Source organism: Microcaecilia unicolor, chromosome 13 (genome assembly GCF_901765095.1).
Source record: "Microcaecilia unicolor chromosome 13, aMicUni1.1, whole genome shotgun sequence".
NCBI lineage: Eukaryota > Metazoa > Chordata > Amphibia > Gymnophiona > Siphonopidae > Microcaecilia > Microcaecilia unicolor.
In genome coordinates, this window is record NC_044043.1 from 76,066,352 (window position 1) to 76,087,570 (window position 21,219).

At 45.6% G+C, this 21,219-nt stretch overlaps 1 protein-coding gene across 4 annotated transcripts in view; it reads right to left on the reverse strand.

The window, feature by feature from the left end:
* MMEL1 (membrane metalloendopeptidase like 1) overlaps positions 1-21,219 on the reverse strand; it is a 172,721-nt gene that overhangs the window by 134,456 nt on the left and 17,046 nt on the right. For 2 of the 4 annotated variants that reach the window (XM_030186090.1, XM_030186086.1), the window contains exons 1-2: positions 2,919-3,423; positions 2,542-2,705 (exon numbers count right to left, since the gene is read on the reverse strand). In XM_030186090.1, coding sequence (XP_030041950.1) covers positions 2,542-2,705; positions 2,919-2,968 — 214 coding nt within the window. In that variant the 5' untranslated portion in view covers positions 2,969-3,423. Of the gene's footprint in view, positions 1-2,541; positions 2,706-2,918; positions 3,424-21,219 lie in introns of those variants that run through there. The other 2 variants (XM_030186088.1, XM_030186087.1) reach the window with 1 other exon arrangement.

Consider the following 21,219-nt stretch of genomic DNA (forward strand, 5'->3'; position numbering starts at 1 on the left):
GTTGCTGATCTGCAAGGGCAGGCTTCTGTTTCTGTGAGTCTGAAGTCCAGCAATGCGGCCGCGCCGGAGAAGATGACTTCGGCTGGCGGGGGTTGAGGACCGCCGCTAGCAAAGGTACCCAACGGCGGCAGGGGAGGGTTGGTGGCAGGAGGGGGGCCAGCTTCAAATCTATGGGGGACCATGCCCCCGTGGCCCCACGTAGCTACGCCCCTGGTTAGTATGTATTATTTAGATTGTAAGCTCTATTAAGCAGGGACTGTCTCTCTGTGTCAGGTGTTCAGTGCTGCCTGCGTCTGGTAGCGCTATAAAAATGCTAATAATAATAATAATGAAAAGATGAATTAAAAGAAAAATGATAGGTGGCCCTTTTACAAAAGTGTGGTAAGCTTTGCACTTTCTGCACATTTAGGGGCAGGGGTGGGCTGACTATTTGGGCAACCGGGCAGTGCCCAAAGGCACAGAGGATCTAGGGGGCCCGGAGGTTCCTTTGGGAGTTCCTTTGCTGCGCTGTTGTGGCGGTATTTTTCTAGCACTGTTTAGTACAGTGCCAGAGTTTTGTTATAAGATTTTTCTCCTGTTCTGTGTCTGTAGAAAAAGCTTAGTGAACTTGGTCCAAAATGTAGATGAACTCCCCCCACCTCCCCTTCAGTGCTGGCAGCAAACAAGGCAGTTGTTCAGAGCCTTATCATCACAAGGGACTCCCATGGTGAAGCTGCAGTGGCAGCAGGTGGGGAATATAGAGAGATGCAGGCGGGGCTGGTTCACCACTTAGGCAACCAAGGCAAATACCAAGGGTGGAGCTTCTTGGGGGCAGCAACCAACAACCATAGTCTAAGCAGTTCAGACTTAAAAAATGGCTAATCTGTAAATCAGAACCTGCTTGTAGTAAGAAATATGCTAAAGGTAAAATTGTAATACAACAAACCAGGGTTTTAACAAATCAAGAAGGACTTGAGAAAGAGGTGATATTAAACAAATAAAGTAATGTTAGCAATTAATAATTAGTGAGATAGGAGAAATTCTCAGAGTAATAACTCACTCAAGCGGAGTGCCACCCTAAGGTCAAAGACACTTCCTAGAGTTTCTCCCTTATATGGCATGAAGCCCCGCCCAATGCATCCCAGGATGCACTGGGTAGGGCTGGGCGCCACTATTTTCGAGATGGCCCCAATGGAAGTGGAGGGAGGCCATCCTCCTCCAACCAAAGGTAGGGGGTGAGGAAGGGCCTCTAGACCACCAGGTGGGGGAGATTGATCTGTGGCCCACTGGGCCTCCAGGGACATCTGAGGGGATGCTGCTGGGGTTAGGAGGGGTTGGTGACCCACCAGATCTCCAGGCCCCCCCCAAACCTGTGTCGGGGGGATCAGGGGGACTGGAGGTCCATCGGACCTCCAGCCCCCTGTTGCTGGAGGGGGTTGGGTCGGGGTTTCTGCAGGGGGGCTGCTGTTGCATTGGGGGGAATGGGGGCCTGCTAGCATGCAAATGCATGCTGGACAGGGCTCACCATTCCTCCCCAATGGTCTGCAAACCTTAATGTCATCTCCAAGCTGGCGTAGGGTTTGCCACGTCCAGCGTGCCAATCTTTGGCGTGCTGGTCGCTGATCATTGGTGATGAATATGTTTAGCATGCATTTGTATGTTACTTGAGCTGAGCCCTGTTTTGCATGCATTTGTATGCTAGTTGTGTTCAGAGCCTGCAAGCGCATTGTTTCACGCGCTCAGGGACTCTGATCATGGGGCGGTAGCAAACGCAGGTGCTAGTATGGCGTTAACAGCCTCTAGCGCCTGTGTTTGCTTCTGATCGTCAGCCCACCAGTGCTCCCATAATCAACTGTGGTGCCAAACCCAGCACAAATTACAACATCAGTTACTGTTTATGTTGCTGAGTGAAATGGTTTTGAAATTTGAGATTTTCGGTGATTGAGAAACTTACCCACCCTCTAGGAAGTGCTTTTGACCTTAGGGTGGCACTCCTTTTGGGTGAGTTATTACTCTGAGAATCGCTCCTATCTCACTAATTATTAATTGCTAACTTTGCTTTATTTGTTTAATATTGACTCTTTCTCATGTCTTTCTTGATTTGTTAAAACCCTGCTTTTTTGTTTTTTATTTGTTTGACTATTTACCAGTGGTATCTATTGGGATTATATATATTTGAAAGGTAAAATTGTAACATTAGTGGAATATAAAGGGTGCCTTGTTTCCCAATTTTCCGGACAGCATCTTCTTCACGGCACTGTATTATTTTATTTTCTTAAGCTCTAACAAAGTTGGAATGCTCCACCCCTGCTATTAAACCTGAAATAACAAAACATCTGACATTCTACAGACGGAGACAAAAGTACTGCAAAAAGTGGGTTTCTTGAAATGCAAAATCCTACTGGAGGAACACGGTTTAGTGCATCGTCCGCTATAGCAAAATCTCACTGAAGGAACGTGGTTAGTGCATCGCCCGCTACCACGTTATCTCGAGCGGGTGGGGAAATGGGTGGCGGAGGCCAGAAGTTTTACGATCTGGACACAGGAGGGAAGTTTCCTTACCTCTCTCGTTTGTGTAAAGGATCACCAAGGTCACGACTGCACAAGCCATCAAGAGGAGCAAGACGGACAGCCCAATCTCAGCAAAACTCCAGGATTTCTTCCCAGATTTGGTGGATTTTTCGACTATATCCATCTGACTTTCCGATTTCCCCATTATTGTAACTCTGGGGGAAAAAAAAAAATAAAGAAACTTAACCCACGCAGATGACTTAACATCGGCTAAGAATTGATAACAAGGGAAACAGCTAGAGAAAAAATAAAAAAATAATAAAAATAATATGGGGAAGGAAAAGGGGCTGAGGAAAAAGGAGGAGAAAGAGAGCAGGATAAAGACCAAAACAAATAGGAAACACACATGAGCATAGAAAACCAATTACATATATTTTTCCATCTGGTTGTCCACAGATTTCCCAATCTCATCCTCCATTTCCAGTATCCAAAGGGGGAAACCGACGGTGCCTAGGTGGGGTGGATTTTAAATGGTATTTGCCCTTCCTGGCAAAAGAGAAAAAGCCCCAAGCTTCAGAAACAGCAGGAATACATCCAGGGCTAAATGCTAAGGGCAGAAGTATCTTCCTCTTTACTGGTTGTTGCTTGGAGATAGTTCTCAAAAGCCTGGGCTCCCTCTTCTCCAAAGTCCAATTGCAACCCGAGCTGTGGAAGACACCCCAGTGAAGTCACCCCATTCCAAGGTCCTCTGCAAAAGCTCTCGGTCCATTACTATGTCTCGTAGATCCAGAAATGTGGGTTTTTTTTCCCCTCCCCCTGAAGATGTGGCAGTCTCCAGGTCCTTCCCGATCGTTTGGGAGCTGAGAGGCAGCCTGGACTCCTTGGTTCCTTTGAAGTAAGATTTGCCGCTGCCGAGTCACTGTTGCAAACTCAGCACAGCCCTCGGTATTCAACCCTTCTGAGCTTCTCAGAGCTTCAGAGAAAGAAATGGTCCCAAGGGGAGCGGGAGGGGGAGAGAGAGAGAACAGGAATGCCAGTGAACAGAAGACACTTTTTTTTTTGGTGATGCACCGTATTACCCAGCGCTGCTGCTGTATTTCTGAGCATAAAGAGAGAAATTCAATCTACACAGCAACAGGGAAATCACCAGCAGCCCTGCAGTTCCCTCTTCTGTGTATATTTTCAGGCATTTTTGGACTGAATAATCAAATGCACTTTTTTTTTTTTTTTGCACCAGAGCCTCTTGAAAAAGAACGCAGCATATTTTGCAAGTTCTGTTGAGGTAGAAATCTTAGGTCGTTTTGACTAATCCAGTGTTGTACTTATAATGGACTTGGGAAAAATCCACAATTGCAGGAATAACGTATAGAATGTTTGTACGTTTGGGAAGCTCGCCAGGTGCCCTTGGCCTGGATTGGCCGCTGTCGTGGACAGGATGCTGGGCTCATGGACCCTTGGTCTTTTCCCAGTGTGGCATTACTTATGTACTTATGTCCTCTACTTGGCTCACTTTTATTACATAGAGCAGTGATTTAACCTATTGTGATGTCATAGTGGCTCATTCCACCAATAAGAGCCAACCTCATTAGTGATGTCACAATGGCTTGATTGTATAGAATGTTTGTACGTTTGGGAAGCTTGCCAGGTGCTCTTGGCCTGGATTGGCCGCTGTCGTGGACAGGATGCTGGGCTCATGGACCCTTGATCTTTTCCCAATGTGGCATTACTTATATGTACTTATGTACTACCATGAGGTAAAGATACTGCAGGCAGCCCCCCCCTCGGGTATTACAACCTTGAGAACAGCACAAGCTGTGAACGTCATTACAAAGGTCAGTACTCAGGTGCAGGCATCAACCACTCTTCAGTAAGATGAAAATATGAAAGATAAAGTTTCAGTGAGAAGTCTGGTCTGTATTTCTTTAACAAGGAATGATATTATGGACTGTTAACTTTTTTCTTTAAGATTCTTTTGACACAGCTGGTGCCAGTGGCATAGCCAAGGGTGGGTCCAGGTCCAACAACTTTGGGCTCAGGCCCTCACAGTAGCAGCACACCTATGATGCGGCTGGCAGGGATCCCGAAGCCCCACCAGCTGAGAACTCCCAACATAAAACTCCCGCCTGCTTACCTTGTAAATAGCAGATCTTCGCCTGCAGTGAGCAACGACTAATACCTACTGCTCGCACCGGCCCCACAGCCTTCCCTGTGATGTATTCCCGCCTCTACGGAAACAGGAAGTTGCATCAGAGGGAAGGCTGTGGGGCCAACATGAGCAGTGTGTATTAGTTGCTGCCAGTGAAAATCTGCTATTTAAAAGGTATGCGGGGGGGGGGGGGGATGTTTCAGAGACCCTATGGCATGCAGGCGAGAGAGGGTGAGACCAAATAACTTGTGGAAATGCTGAAAGACAAAAAAAGAGAGTTGCGAGGGTGTAGGACGGTATTCACATCACTACCTTTTATGATCATTCGGTTATGCTGGTTTTTTACCACATTTTTGAAGATTTATGATTTCAGACTTCTGTACATTCTTTACATCAATATATATATTAACCTCGACTTTAAAGGAACATTGTGTAGCCCCTGACGCAGCCCTGTTGGGTGAAACACGGCCAGTGTCGGGCTGATTTGAATATTTGGTTGTCATTTAATAAAATGTTTCTACTGATCTGCTTTTTTGTCTTTTCATCTTGGAGTTTACAGATCGTTTGCCTTGTTGTTTTTTTTGGCCCCTCCCAAATAACTTGTGGGACAAGGCGGAGTTCTTCTGCCCACCCATCTTGGGCCCAGGCCCACCCAAAATTTGGTGTCTGGCTACACCCCTGGTTGGTGCTACATAGTTCCCTTAACTAAGTATCATCTATTTAAATCAATGGTTCTTAAGCCAGTGTTGGGGCACACTCAGCCTCTCTGGTTTTCAGGATATCCATAATGAATATGCATGAAATACATTTTCATTCACTGCCTCCTTGGTATACAAATCTGTCTCATGCATATTTATAGTGGTTTTCCTGAAAACGAGATTGGCTGGGTGTACCCCTAGGACTAGGCGGAGAAGCACCGATAAATCTTGAAACTGAACAGATGTTAGATGTCCCACTTAAGCAACATATTTTCTCTATATAACACGCTTTCCTATAACATCACATGTAACACAGTTGTGTGTTAAAGTACACATACCACCCACCAGAGTTAACAGTTAACTAGGGTTGACCCTGGACCAATCAGGGTTGGTATGTCATTGTTACTCTCCACCTTCAATTTCACACACAAATAAGTTAAACTTTTAACTCATTCTGCTGCTGTCAGCCAATCAAGTACAACATTTTTTCTTCACCTAGTTTCCTAAATATTATCTTCTTTTTTAAAAAATTTCTTTCTGGCAGAAGCTTCTCTCACTGTGGATGAGAAAACGGGTAATTTAGGTTTGTGCGGAAATGGATAGATTAGATAAACAGTCTGAGCAGGGGTTCTCAACCCAGTAAATGGGATACACTTACCTGCTTATTTTCAAAGGAGATGGCCGGCCATCTTCCGGCCATCTCCTGAACCCTGCCAAATTGGTATAATGGAAAGCCGATTTTGGCCGGCTCCAACTGCTTTCCGTCGCAGAGCCGGCCAAAGTTAAAGGGAGCGTTTCAGAAGGGTATGGAAGGCGGGACGAGGGCGTGATTATAAGATGGCCGGCTTCGGCTGATAATGGAAAAAAGAAGGCTGGCTCTGACGAGCATTTCGCCGGCTTCACTTGGTCCATTTATTTTTAGGACCAAGCCTCAAAAAAGTGCCCCAATTGACCAGATGACCACTGGAGGGAATCGGGGATAACATCCCCTTACTCCCCCAGACATCACCAACCCCCTTCCACCCCCCCAAAAAATTAAAAAACATTTTTTTGCCAGCCTCTATGCCAGCCTGAAATGTCATACCCAGCTCTCTGACAGCAGTATGCAGGTCCCTGAAGCAGTTTTTTTGTGGGTGCAGTGCACTTCAAGCAGATGGACCCAGGCCCATCCCCCCTTACCTGTTACACTTGTGGTGGTAAATGGGAGCCCTCCAACCCCCCCCCAAAACCCACTGTACCCACATGTAGGTGCTCCCTTCACCCCTTAGGTCTATGGTAGTGGTGTAGAGTTGTGGAGAGTGGGTTCTGGGGGGATTTGGGGGGGGGGGTTCAGCACCCAAGGTAAGGGAACTATGCACCTGGAAGCAATTTTTGAAGTCCACTGCAGGGCCCCCTAGGGTGCCCGGTTGGTGTCCTGGCATGTGAGGGGGACCAGTGCAGTACAAATGCTGCCTCCTCCCACAACCAAATACCTTGGATTTGGCTGGGTTTGAGATCGCCGGCATTAGTTTCCATTATCGCCGGAAACCAATGCCGGCCATCTCTAAAGCCGGCCCAAATGCTGAGATTTGGCCGGCTCCAACCGTATTATTGAAATGAAAAGCCGTCTATCTTTTTTCGATAATACGGTCGGGTCGCCGCTTTATGGCGCTGGCCATATAGATGGCCGGCGCCGTTCGATTATGCCCCTCCACGCCAATCAAGTTTTCAGGATACCCACAATGAACATGCATGAGATAAATTTGCAGGCATTACCTCTATCCACTGCTAATCTGTTGTATCTCATGCATATTCATTTGGATATCCTGAAAACCTGAGGACCAGTGGCATAGCTACAAGGGGCCATGGGGGCCTGGGCCCCCTCAAATTGGATCTGGGACCCCTGGTTTGGCTGGCTGGTGTCCCCAACCCCTGCTAGCTGAAGTGTTTGTCCCGCACTGGTCTCACTGCATTGCCTGCCCTGTTCAGTTGCGCCATGCACACTTGTTTTAGTGAAACTGAGCTCAGTTAGAGTAAAACCTTTCTTAAGGGCCATTTTTCGGAACCTGGTGTAGTCAATGTTATTAAGCCACCTGGACTATTGCAATGCACTTTATGTTGGCTGTAAAGAACAGACCATCAAAAAACTTCAAACAGCCCAGAATACCGCAACCAGACTCATATTTGGGAAAGCAAAATATGAAAGTGCAAAACCCCTGAGAAAGAAATTACACTGGCTCCCACTTAAAGAACGTATCGTGTTCAAGATCTGCATGACTGTACATAAGATCATTTACGGAGATGCCCCGACCTACATGCTAGACCTAGTGGACCTGGCACCAGAAACGCTAAAAAATCTTCCCGCACCTTTCTCAACCTACACTTCCCCAGTTGTAAAGGATTAAAATACAAACTAACACACGCGACCAGCTTTTCTTATATGGGCACACAGCTGTGGAATGCACTTCCAGCCCACTTGAGAACGATCAACGAATTAATTAACTTCCGCAAATCTCTGAAGACTTACCTCTTTGACAAAGCCTACCACGAGAACCCATAACTATTACACAACACCTATCCAACTTTATTTAGAATGTATCTCTCTACTACTGCTTGACCAAATCCTCTTGTCTTCCTTGACTTCTTTGTAACACCAATTGTATTCTTCATCCTGGTATGGTGATGCCATAACAGGTCTTTGTAAGCCACATTGAGCCTGCAAATAGGTGGGAAAATGTGGGATACAATTGCAATAAATAAATAATAATAATAATAATAATAATAAAATGAGCATGCACAGCTTACATCCTGCTAACTCCTTTTCAGTTCTAAGCAGGTTCCAATCATCAAAAAAAAAACAAAAAACAACAACAACCGAAAAACAGAACATACTTCTGGGACACGGGGCTCATTTTCAAAGCACTTAGACTTCTAAAGTTCCATAGCTTATGGGATCATTTTACTAAGGTGTGCTGAAAAATGGCTTTAGGTAGTGTAAGCGCGGGTTTTGGCCACACACCGATCTATTTTTCAACGCACCTGTAAAAAAGGCCTTTTTAAAATTTTTGCCCAAAATGGGCGTGCGGCAAAATCAAAATTGCAGCGAATCCATTTTGGGTCTGTGACCTTACCGCCAGCCAATGACCTAGCGTTAAATTCTCATGCAGTAACCAGGCAGTAATGACCTAAGCACGTCAAATGGTACTTGGCACGCATACGATACGTGTGTCCAAAAATAAAAATTATTTATTGGACGCGCGCCACAAATGAAATTACCACAAGAGCCATCTGGTAGCCGGGCGGTAACTCCATTTTGGCACACACTGGGTGTGCGTAGATGCTTATGCGGCTTAGTAAAAGGGCCCCTATTTAACTTTGTGAGTCTAAGTGCTTTGAAAATATGCCTCAATGAACACAAACAAGAAGAAGCCAGCTAAAGTGGAGGAGTGGAGTAGAGTGGAGAAGTAGCCTAGCGGTTAGTGCAGTGGACTTTGATCCTGGGGAACTGAGTTCAATTCCCACTGCAGCTCCTTGTGACTCTGGGCAAGTCACTTAACCCTCCATTGCCCCTGTTACAAAATAAGTACCTGAATATATGTAAACCGCTTTGAATGTGGTTGCAAAAAAACCTCAGAAAGCTGGTATATCAAATCCCATTTCCCTTTCCCCCATGTCCCTTATGACATCACAATATCAGAAGTGAGCCAAGTATCGGGCAATCAAGCCATTGTGACATCACTGATGAGGTTGGCTCTTATTGGTGGAATGAGTGGAGGAGTAGCCTAGTGGTTAGTGCAGTGGACTTTGATCCTGGGGAACTGAGTTCAATTCCCACTGCAGCTCCTTGTGACTCTGGGCAAGTCACTTAACCCTCCATTGCCCCCTTGTACAAAATAAGTATCTGAATATATGTAAACCGCTTTGAATGTGGTTGCAAAAACCTCAGAAAGGCAGTATATCCCCATTTCCCTAAATTACAAACATTTTGAAAAAGTAAGTTTTTATGTCCTTCCTAAATGAAAGATATGACTGTGAAATGGAGAATAATCTAGCAACATCTTTCCATAATCGTGTCCTTGAACAGCCAAAGATTTGTCAAAGAAAGCTAATCTTTTTTTTTCCCCTTAGCTGATGGAAATGTAAAATAATTATCAACATCACTGCTTATTTCTAGGATAAATAGCACAAAATGTATTGTGCTTTTTTGGGATCTTGCCAGGTAGTTGTGACCTGGGATTGGCCACTGTTGGAAACTGGATGCTGGGCTTGATGGACCTTCGGTCTGTCACAGCATGGCAGTACTTATGTACTTAGATATCACATCTCCTGCCTCTATGAAAAGATACAAAACAAAAATGAGCAAGTATATGACTAGGAATCTGCCCTTGTAGTACTTAAAAGAGAAAACAAACTAACTTAAGAAGAGCACGAGCTCCAATGTTTGAAGCTTTTTCAGCGACCCCTTTGAACAACCCACATAAATCAGGTTACAGTAGTCTAAAGAGGATAATAATAGTGAATGTACCACTGGCTCGTATTAGTTAGGTTCAACGAATTTAGAATAATACTGCAGGCACCCAAATGCAGCAAAGGTACACGTAACTTATAGTAGTTTGGCTAAATACACAGCCCTGCCCATTCCCCTCCCATTCTCCATCCATGTGAATCTCCCTCTTGCATGTACATGCTATGTTACTTATGAATGTCTAACAGAATAGCGCTTAGGTGTTTTGCTGCTACTTACACAGATAAGTGCACACTCACAAAAGAGCTAGTATTCTGTATATGTATGCACTCAAATGGCATGTAAGTATGTCCGCCCTGTTATGGGATTGTCTTTCTCGTGTTTTGCACAAGTCATTGGTAAAGTTATTTGGATCACCCCGTATCAAACTCTTTTTGGTGAAGGTGGGGAATCTATACCTGGGCCTTGAAGAGAAATTCCCCCCCCCCCTTCATTCCCCTCGCCAGATAGGCCATTTGTTATTAAGAACAAACTTGTGCAGATTAGCTCTGGATAATTGCTGAGAAAGTGGTTTGAGAACTCCTCGAACAATCCTCCATTATGCTGTCACTAGAAGCATGAAAAAGGTTTGGGCTGCAATCACAATGCTCTCATTGTCGCCTCCCCCTTGGTCCTGGTGTCCCCTTCTGCCACACTGAAGGTCCTGTGTTGCTCTGCTTTAGAGGTTAAGATAGTCATTCTATCTCAGCCGGCTGACTCCGTGTGCATTGCCCTGTATCGAAGGTAGCTGGCTTTCTAAAAATCTTCACACTCTGTGGTTCTAGCTTTAATAACCTCAGCTCCTGTACTCCTGGGCTTGTACAGAGTACCCTAGCCTCAAAGATGCTCATCATGGCTTTTAATTATTCATGGCTTTAATTGCCTTAGGAATAGATAATTGCTTTGTACAATCTGTGTCATTGTTAGGATGTTTGAAAGTAGCAGAGCTAATTTCTTTCTAAGGAACGCTACTGCTCAGGGCGCATAAATCTGTGTCTTGACAGATTTTGATACCAATATACTTGAAGCTGAGAAGGGTTTCGCGGAGCAATTACCACGCTCCACATATCCTTTGATAACGCATCCATATGGTACCGTCTAAGGAAAAAGTCAGTCATGAGATAACAAGTAGGTACACATTTCTTGCAAGGTTATTTAAAACCTTTGAGACTGTTCCAAAGTTCAGAAGCTCTTCCAAATAATGTACTATTTTTAGTAGGTGAGGACATGGGGGCATGGGCCCCCGCAGATTTAGCCCTGGCCCCCCTGCTTTCACCTCCCCCTGCTGACCCTCCCCCGCCACATTCGACCCCCCCCCCCGCCGCCGCTGTCAGGTACCTTTGCTGGCGGGGGTCTACGACGTGTTGCTGATCTTGATTTTGTTTCTGTGAGTCCTGACGTCCTGCGTGTAGGAATGCGCAGGACGTCAACTCAGGACTCACAGAAACAAAATCTAGATCAGCAAATGCACCGGACTCGGAGACCGGCGCTGAAGGGGACTTCGACTGGCAGGGGTTGGGGACCCCTGCCAGCAAAGGTACCTGGTGGTGGCGGGGGAGGGTTGGCAGCGGTGGGAGGGAGGATCAAAAGGGACGGGGAGGGGCAGTGCGCTGGGGGGGGTTAAAAAGTGGCAGGGGGTCGGCGGCGCCGGGGGGGGGGTCGGCAGTGCTGGGGGGGGGGCTAAAATGTGCCCCCTCACCTCGGGTTCTGGACCCCCCTCCCGCCGAAGTCTGGTTACACCCCTGAGTTAGGCACCGATATTTAGCACCTAACCGGATACGTTTAGTGGTCAAAAAGGACCACATAAATAGCTGTCCAATTGTGACCGTTAAAAAGTTACCCGGTTAGTGCTGAATGTCGGCATAACTGGTTAACATTTTAGCGGTTAAAATCCCCCCGGATATTCAATGACTGTTGCCAGAAACAGCCTGTCTTTGAATTCAGGTTTTACACCAGAGGCAAACAGCAAAAGTGCTGTCTGAAAGATTTGACTTTAAGCCCATCACCAAATTTTTCATCAGCAGCCATAAAGGAGATAAAGTTTCTTGTAACAAATACTGCTTGTCACACACCCTCCGTTTGATTTCTGAAATATGCACAAATGCATCGTCGACATGTAAGAGATACACTGATACTCCATCTGTGTGCATGCTGTTTCTTGCAGTGCATACTTTTCAAATGCTTCTCACATAAATCAGGAGACATTTTCGTACAGGGAGAGGAGGTGACTTCACCAGAGTCACGCAGAAAGTCCATGACTGAGGCCAAGGGAGAGCAAATGACTCCACTCAGGGTCACTTAGAGAGTCTGTGACCAAGGCACAGGGAGGTAAAGTGATCCATCCAAGGCCACACAGAGAACCAGTCACAAAAGCACAAGGAAATAACAGGTCCCATTAACAGTCACAGAGAGAGAGAGAAAATGATTCACCAGCCCAGGGTTGTGCAGAGGGTCAGTGACAGAGAAGAAATTTCAGCTCATGTCTCAGTGGCAGGGCTGCCAAGGGGGGGGGGGGGGGGGCAGGGTGGTTCAAGATTCCCTGGGCTCACCTCCAAGGGGGGCCTGGTGTTGGCACTGGAGTCAGCAAGATTTCTGTGGCAGGAAGGCAGAAGGCTAAGGCAGGCTGCTGCCGCTGCGCTGGTCTCCTGCTTATGTGTGTGCCTGCCGAGTTAGCGCGTTAACTCATTAATCTTCTGACTGCCGCTGCCGCAGGTCCTTCTTCCTGCCTCGTCCTGCTTCCTCCTAACGTCATATATTTCCTGTTTCTGCCGCAAGAGGGGATGTGTCTGACATGGCAGGAAAAGAAAGATCTGCAGAGTTAAAGCATGAACTCTTATCCGGATTCCAGCCGGCAGCACATATGAGCACAGGAGGAGAGAAGACAGACAAGACAACCGTCCAGCAATGGAGGTGTCAGAGGGGGCCAGGCTGAGTGCAGTGCATAAAGAATTAGGAGCCAAGCGAACTCCAAGTCCAAAGCTTCTCCTCACAGCAGACAGCATTCCTTCTTGGGCAACAACAGGGCGGGGGGCCCAGGGGCGTAGCCAGAAACTCAATTTTGGGTGGGCCTGAGCCTAACATGGGTGGGCAGAAGAATTCAGCCCTGTCCCACAAGTGATTCGGTCTCTACCTCTCTCGCCTGCATGCCAAATAGTCTCTCAAACATCCCCCTCCCCCGCTTACCTTTTAAGCAGCAGATTTTCACCAGCAGCCAGCAGAAACTAATACACACTGCTCATGTTGGCCCCACAGCCTTCCCTCTGATGCCACTTTCTGTTTCTGCATAGGCAGGAATACATCAGAGGGAAAGCTGTGGGGCCAGTGCGAACAGTACGTATCAGTCGCTGCTCGCTGCAGGCGAAGATCTGCAATTTACAAGGTATGCAGGAGGGACAGTTGTTGGGAGTTTTGAGCTGGTGGGGCTTGGGGATCCCTGCCAGCCACATCATAGGTGTGCTGCTACTGGGTGGGCCTGGGCCCACCCAGGCCCACCCTTGGCTACGCCACTGGCAGGGGCAGCTAGTGCCATCATCGAGTTTATCTCCCAGAGCAAGACAAGACTACCAATTATATTGCACACAGGCCTAGTAAGTAGGTGATCTATTGAATTTAAATGCAACATATGCATGTCAGTAGACTGTCTCTAAGTATATAATTATTTATATTAAATATTATCAAAATTTTGATTTTTGACTGATGATGTGAGGGGATGCAGGGGGTGGGGACATGGGGAGTGGGGATGCGGGGGCGTACTGAGGATTGCTGAGGTGGAGGATGTGGGGGGCATGCCAGGGGTTGAGGAATAAAGGGGTGTGCTGGGGTTGGGGTGCAGGGGACGGTCTCTTAAGATTTGTTTGCCCTGGGCCTGGCTTTGTTTCTCGGTGGCCCTGCTCAGTGCTTCTCCCAAACCATGGTCCAAGGCTTTAACCCTTCTTCCTTCTTCAGTGTAATAGCAGAATGTGTTTGATATAGAAAGATCAAAGTAGAAGCAACAGCCTGTGTGTTCACTTTTAGATAGTTCAGTTGGAAGTTTACACAAACAAGACATTAAGATCTGTTTATTTAGTTCCTTGAAAAAAAATGAAAACCATTTAAAGTGCTTTTTCCAGTGACAGTCCCCTCATGAGGACTCCAGCAAGGAAAAAATGAACAGACATTGCAAACAGCTGTCAGGTGCCAGCAGGGAACTGTTTTTTGTTTATTGAATTTATTTATTTTCAAAGTGTAAGAGATGCACTGTACCTTTCGTGTTGGTCCCCCAAATAGTGTGAGAATGTAACAAATAAATACAAGCCCACAAAAAGAAAAGGCACTGAGGGATGAGATCAAAAGAGGAAACAGTTCAGCAGCACGAACAAAACAGGGAAGGATACAGAGACTTATTTACTAACTTGCACTAACCCCCTGGATTCTGTTTATGGCGCTTTGAGCTGCGTACAGATATTTGGACGTGTGTCCAATGTATGCGCACAACTTAATTGATTAATGAGTCAGTCAGTGCTGGCAATTATTGGCACTAATTGGAAATAATTAGAATTTGGGGGCATATTCTATAAAGAGGTGTGTGTAAAATCAAGTGCCAGGATCCCAAAAAGGGGCATGGCCATGGGAGGAGCATGGGCGGGTTAGGAGCATTCCTAAAACATATGCAGGTTGTTATAGAATTAGTGGGATCCGCACCTAATTTATGTCAAGGGATTTACACCAGGTTTTCATTGGTATAAATGGTGTCATGGTTGTGGCCGTGGCCGTGCCCCATGTCTATACTCAACACTCTTCCCAGTGACCAAGCCCTGTGGCTGCTGTGGACTGCTTTTTCCCTGTTTCCGCGTCATGTTCCAGAGATCATTCCAGTCCTATTCAGGTGTTCCAACATTCCAGTTTTGCTCTGGTGTTCCTGCAGCCAAGCCTCACTTTGGTGTTCCTGCTGCCAAGCCTCATTCTTAGTTGTGACATCATCAGTAAATTCATTTATAAAGTGCCTTGGACCCTTCCTGCTTTGCCTTTGCAACAGAGGTCTTCAGTTGAGTTCTTGTCTGTGTGTGTTTGTTACACTTCCAGCGTGCTCCTGCTTTGTCTCCAGTCTGTAATTTTGCTTCTGCTTCAGTCCTGCTTGTCTTTAGCTCCAGTTCCTTCCCTGTTTGTATTCTATCCTGCCTGCCTTCAGCTTCAGTTCCAGTCCTGCTTGTTCCAGTCCTGCCTGTCTTTAGCTTCAATTTCAGTCCTGCTTGTTCCAGCCCTGCTTGCCTTCAGCTTCTGTTCCAGTCCTGCTTCTACCAGTCTTGCTTGTTCCAGTCCTGCCTGTCTCCAGCTTTAGTTCCGGTCCTGCTTGTTCCAGTCCTGCCTGTTTTCAGCTTCAGTTCCGGTCCTGCTTGTTTCAGTCCAGCTTGTTCCAGTCCTGCCTGTCTTCAGCTTCAGTTCCGGTCCTACTCCTGCCTGTTTTTGGCTTCAGTTCCCATCCTGCTTGTTCCACTCCTGCCTGTTTTCAGCTTCCGGTCCTGCTTGTTCCAGTCCTGCCTGTCTTCAGCTTCAGTTCCAGTCCTGCTTGTATCAGTCCTGTCTGTTTTCAGCCTCAATCCTTGTTAGGGTGGTTCGCCTGCTGCTGCCGGTCGCCGGCAGTGGCCCAAGGGCTCACTACTCCTGACTTTGTGACAAATGGTCACGCTTAAATGAAATGCAGTTCCTGGTACTAAGCAATAGTCTATAAACCATGCCTAACTGTAAGCATGGTTTATAGAATAGCACTAAATATTTTTAGGCTCCATTTATAGAATCTAGTCCTAAGGGTTGGAACTAAGATGTGGTAACTGCTAAGGTTAAGGCACATTGAGGCAGATTCTATATATGGTGCTTAAAAAGTCCACACAGAAAACATTTCTGCCTAAGCATATTCTATAAACAGCACCTAGATTTAGGCATGGTATATAGAATACGCTTAGTTGATATCCTTGTGCCTAAAACTATGCACACCTATTTACACCAATGAAAACGTGGCATAAATCCCGACATGTAGATTTAGGCGCAGAGGGCCATATTCTATAACAACTTGCGCTTTTGGAATGCCTATAAAATGCCCATTTCCCCACCCATAACCATGCCCCTTTTTGCCTGTGCGCATTAAAATTTAGGTGCAGTGCATTACAGAATACGCTTAGGGAGTTGTGCGTATAAATTTTAATCAATGCTAATTAGTGCCCATTATTGCTTGTTAAGTGCTGTTAACAACACTGATTGGCTTGTTACACCAATTAAGTGTTGTTCGTAATTATGGAATGTGCCTAGATTTCCGTGTAGAATGCTAGGCATGCTATATAGAATCCAAGAACATAAGAACAGCCGTACTGAGTCAGACCAATGGTCCATCTAGCCCAGTATCCTATTTCCAACAGTGGCTAATCCAGATCACAAGTACATGGCAGAAACCCGAATAGTAGCAACATTCCATGCTACCAATCCCAGGGCAAGCGGCAAGCGGTGGCTTCCCCATGTCTGTCTCAATACCAGACTATGGACTTTTCCTCCAGGAACTTGTCTAAACCTTTTTTAAACCCAGATATGCTAACTGCTGTTACTACATCCTCCAGCAAAGAGTTCCAGAGCTTAACTATTTGTTGAGTGAAAAAATATTTCCTCCTATTTGTTTTAAATGTATTTCCATGCAACTTCATTGAGTGTCTCCTAGTTTTTATACTTTTTGAAAGAGTAAAAAATCAGTTCATTTCTACTCATTCTACGCCACTCAGGATTTTGTAGACCTTAATCATATCTCCCCTCAGCCATCCCTTTTCCAAGCTGAAGAACCCTAACCTCTTTAGCCTTTCCTCATAAGAGAGGAGTTCCATCCCCTTTATCATTTTAGTCACTCACCTTTGAACTTTTTCTAATTCCACTATATCTTTTTTTGAGATACGGCAACCAGAACTGAACGCAATACTCAAGTTGAGGTGGCACCATGGATCAATACAGATTAGGTGCAGAACCTCTGTGTTAACAGTAGTGGGCATTCCAGGCATTGTGGGAAAGGTAACCATGCCACAAATGAAGAGCAATGATGGCTACCACACTTGAACAGCATAGCCGCTAATGCAAAGAGCAGTCAGCTATGCCACGAGAGCTGCTCGTACTACCAACGTGTTAATAGTTAACCCAGGAAAAAGACCCCCACCCATGATGCATCCCAATTGGAGTTTCCATGTTAGGTGTTCAATAGGACAGTTAACACACACTCTAACATGCTGCACTGATTGGATTTTGTTGAACGCACAGGGCCCTATTTTTTTTTTTGTTACATTTGTACCCCGCGCTTTCCCACTCATGGCAGGCTCAATGCGGCTTACATGGAGCAATGGAGAGTTAAGTGACTTGTCCAGAGTCACAAGGAGCTGCCTGTGCCTGAAGTGGGAATCAAACTCAGTTCCTCAGTTCTCCAGGACCAAAGTCCACCACCCTAACCACTAGGCCACTCCTCCACTGTTGCTACTATTTGAGATTCTACATGGAATGTTGCTATTCCACTAGCAACATTCCATGTAGAAGTCGGCCCTTGCAGATCACCAATGTGGCCGCGCAGGCTTCTGCTTCTGTGAGTCTGACGTCCTGCACGTACGTGCAGGACGTCAGACTCACAGAAACAGAAGCCTGCGCAGCCTTCTACATGGAATGTTGCTAGTGGAATAGCAACATTCCATGTAGAATCTCCAATAGTAGCAACATTCCATGTAGAATCTCCAATAGTATCTATTTTATTTTTGTTACATTTGTACCCTGCGCTTTCCCACTCATGGCAGGCTCAATGCGGCTTACATGGAGCAATGGAGAGTTAAGTGACTTGTCCAGAGTCACAAGGAGCTGCCTGTGCCTGAAGTGGGAATCGAACTCAGTTCCCCAGGACCAAAGTCTACCACCCTAACCACTAGGCCACTCCTCCACTCATTTACAAAGCCATGCTAGTGGCTGGTGGTGCGGTATTACTTTCTTCAGTTTCAGCCCAGGAAGAAAGAGAGACAGATCTCTGCTGAGACTCTGTGAACAGTTATATTTCCTGACCTACCCAATTTATAGTGTTATCGCTATTTGAAAAGTGACAGCATCGTATTCAAGAAGAGCTGGTTCTCCGTGCTTTTAACCGGAGTATATTGTTTGACCCCCCGATGTAGGTGCTTCTATGTGCCGAAACACAGCCCGTGTTGGGACATTTTTTCAGTTATATCAATAAAGACTGTTGGTTTCAAGTCTCCAGTGGTGAATCGTCTTTGTTCAGCCTCTACTTTTATCTGCTATGATTCGTCATCGTAGAGGATGTTTCCTGTTTTGTACTTTGGGGTGTGGTACTACTAACACAGCCCATTCATTTTGAATGGGCTGTCAGCATTGCCACATGGCTTTGTAAACAGAGGACACATCTATTAACATGCAATAATGAATACAGGTTAACAAATAAGCCTCTTAATAACTCCCGAATCTAGACCAGGGGTCCTCCAGGGCTTCGGACAGGTACTGACTTTTAGGCTGTCCATGAAGAATGTTCAGTGATACATTTGCAAACATTTAGTCCAAGAAGCAAGCTCAGCCGCATATTTTAACTTTCCTTAAAATTAGACCTGCTGTCCCTTGAGGACCAGAGTTCCATTCAATTGGAACATCTGGAATTAGATCCTCATTTGAGAAGCTGCAAATCAGAGGAGCAGGAAAATAAAATTACACAGAGTGATAGAACATTACAAGCCTGAGCTAAATCAGACCATTTGGGTAAAAGGAAACTTATCAGAAGTAAACTCCCAACACAGACTGAAAAGGAACAGAAAGGCACACTTCCTTGTAATATATCTAGCTGCAAACTATGCCAAAACATTTCACAGGACCCCACAGTCATTCACAAAGGAAAGATATTCAACATAAAGGAATCTTTCACATGCTCATCTTCCAATGTGGTATATATCATTCAGTGTAAAAAATGTAACGAAGGATGCTATCCACCTTATAATTGAAAGAGAAAAACACCTAGATTTTGACCCAAATCGGGAGATAGACGTTTATCTCACAAAAACGAATAAATCGGTATAATGGAAAGCCGATTTTGGACGTTTTCAACTGCACTCTATCGCGGAAGCGTACAAAGTTGACGGGGGCGTGTCGGAGGCGTGGCGAAGGTGGAACTGGGGCGTGGTTATCGGCCGAGGAGAGATGGGCGCCTTTCGCCGATAATGGAAAAAAAGTATGCGTTTGTAGCTAGAATTTAGGGCACTTTTCCTGGACCCTGTTTTTTGATGAATAAGGCCCCAAAAAGTGCCCTAAATGACCAGATTACCACCAGAGGGAATCGGGGATAACCTCCCCTGACTCTCCCAGTGGTCACTAACCCCCTCCCACCACAAAAAATGATGTTTCACAACTTTTTATTTTCACCCTCAAATGTCATACCCACCTCCCTGGCAGCAGTATGCAGGTCCCTGGAGCAGTTGTTAGGGGGTGCAGTGGACTTTAGGCAGGTGGACCCAGGCCCATCCCCCCCTACCTGTTACAATTGTGCTGCTTAATGCTTAGTCGTCCAACCCCCCCAAACCCACTGTACCCACATGTAGGTGCCCCCCTTCACCCCTTAGGGCTATAGTAATGGTGTAGACTTGTGGGCAGTGGGTTTTGAGGGGGATTTGGGGGGCTCAACACACAAGGGAAGGGTGCTATGCACCTGGGAGCTCTTTTACCTTTTTTTTTGTTTTTGTAAAAGTGCCCCCTAGGGTGCCCGGTTGGTGTCCTGGCATGTGAGGGGGACCAGTGCACTACGAATCCTGGCCCCTCCCACGAACAAATGCCTTGGATCTATTCGTTTTTGAGCTGGGCGCTTTCATTTTCCATTATCACTGAAAAACAAAAATGCCCAGCTCACAAATTGTCGAATAAAACATGGACGTCTATTTTTTTTTGAAAATACGGTTCGGTCCATCCCTTCACGGACCCGTTCTCGGAGATAAACGCCCATGGAGATAGACGTTTTCGTTCAATTATGCCCCTCCACATTGGAGAAACAGGCCAGATGCTTAAGACAAGATTCAATTTACATAGACATCACATGAACAATACAGCCAGTAGGGCCCCCATCCCGGTGGGACAGCACTTCACAGATCCAGGACACTATACCAGTGTTTTCACAGTGAGAATACTGAAAGGTAACTTTAAAACAATACAGGAACGTAAAACCTTTGAAGTCAGAATGATTGAATATTTTGACACCCAACAGACAGGACTTAACAAGGATCTGGGTTTTCTAGCCCATTATAAACCATAAAGTTGTATTTCTCTGCTTATCACCCTCCCCTCCCCTCCCCACAAACATCCTGCTAGACTATCTATGGAATGCTTTGAAGTCCCCATACACATCTCCTACCCACCCTGCTAGACTGTCTATGAGAGACTGGTTATATACACTGTCAGCTACCACATTTGCTTATTTCTGATCTGACGAAGAATGGCAACCTTCGAAAGCTAATCAAGAAATGTATTAAGTTATGTCCAATAAAAAAGGTATCATCTTATTTTCTTTTCCATGTTTTAATTTTGTTTGATTTCTATTGATTACCGGTAAAAGGAATAAAAACAAAAGTAGATAGAAAGGCAAGAAAAAGAGATTCAATACAGACAGCACTACAGATGACTCATACAACTTAAATATGTTTGTTTCCCAATTATAGAAAATGCCCTTTTGCCTTAATTAAGCCAAAGTCATTCCCTAAAACAGGGAGTGGTGCATCTCCACTCCACATTTGCCCTGGGTGCCTTTCCGGCAGGGAGTGTACAAGGACTGGGAGGAGTTTGGATAGTCTCTTCCAGGATAGAAGTAAGAGAGTGGCTCTAAAGAGACTGTCCTATAGGACAGAGGAAAGAGAGAAGCTTAAGATAAGATCCTCTACCTAGATAAGGGAGTGTGAGAATTCTACTGCTACCAGTGCAATATAGGAGGCTCCCCTTGGGGGCAGTGTCTCCAAACAGAATAATTTTGTGCCCAGCATTGCAGTAATGAACATCACTCTCAAGCAAAGGTATGCTGAGGATGTTCTCAATGTTTCAAATATACTGTTCATGCTCCCCTTAGTACTTGCAATGTGCCGCTTCTTTCTGGAGTTTATGGGATGCGATATGCATAGAAAACTTATCAAGCTGCACTTGGAAATGATTTTTAATTAGGCCAGGGGAACCCATTTTCTTTTTCTCTGTTTGCATTTCTTGATACTCGAGGATCTTCTCTCTCTCCATACATTGTACAGAATTATTGCTTGGCACTGATTTCTCTATGATCAATGCTGCTCTAGTGTTTTTCTCCTTTACCACTACGTCCAGTTTTCTTATATGTGAGAGATTGCACTATAATGGATTAAGCTCACCAACATCTTAGATCAGTGGTCCTT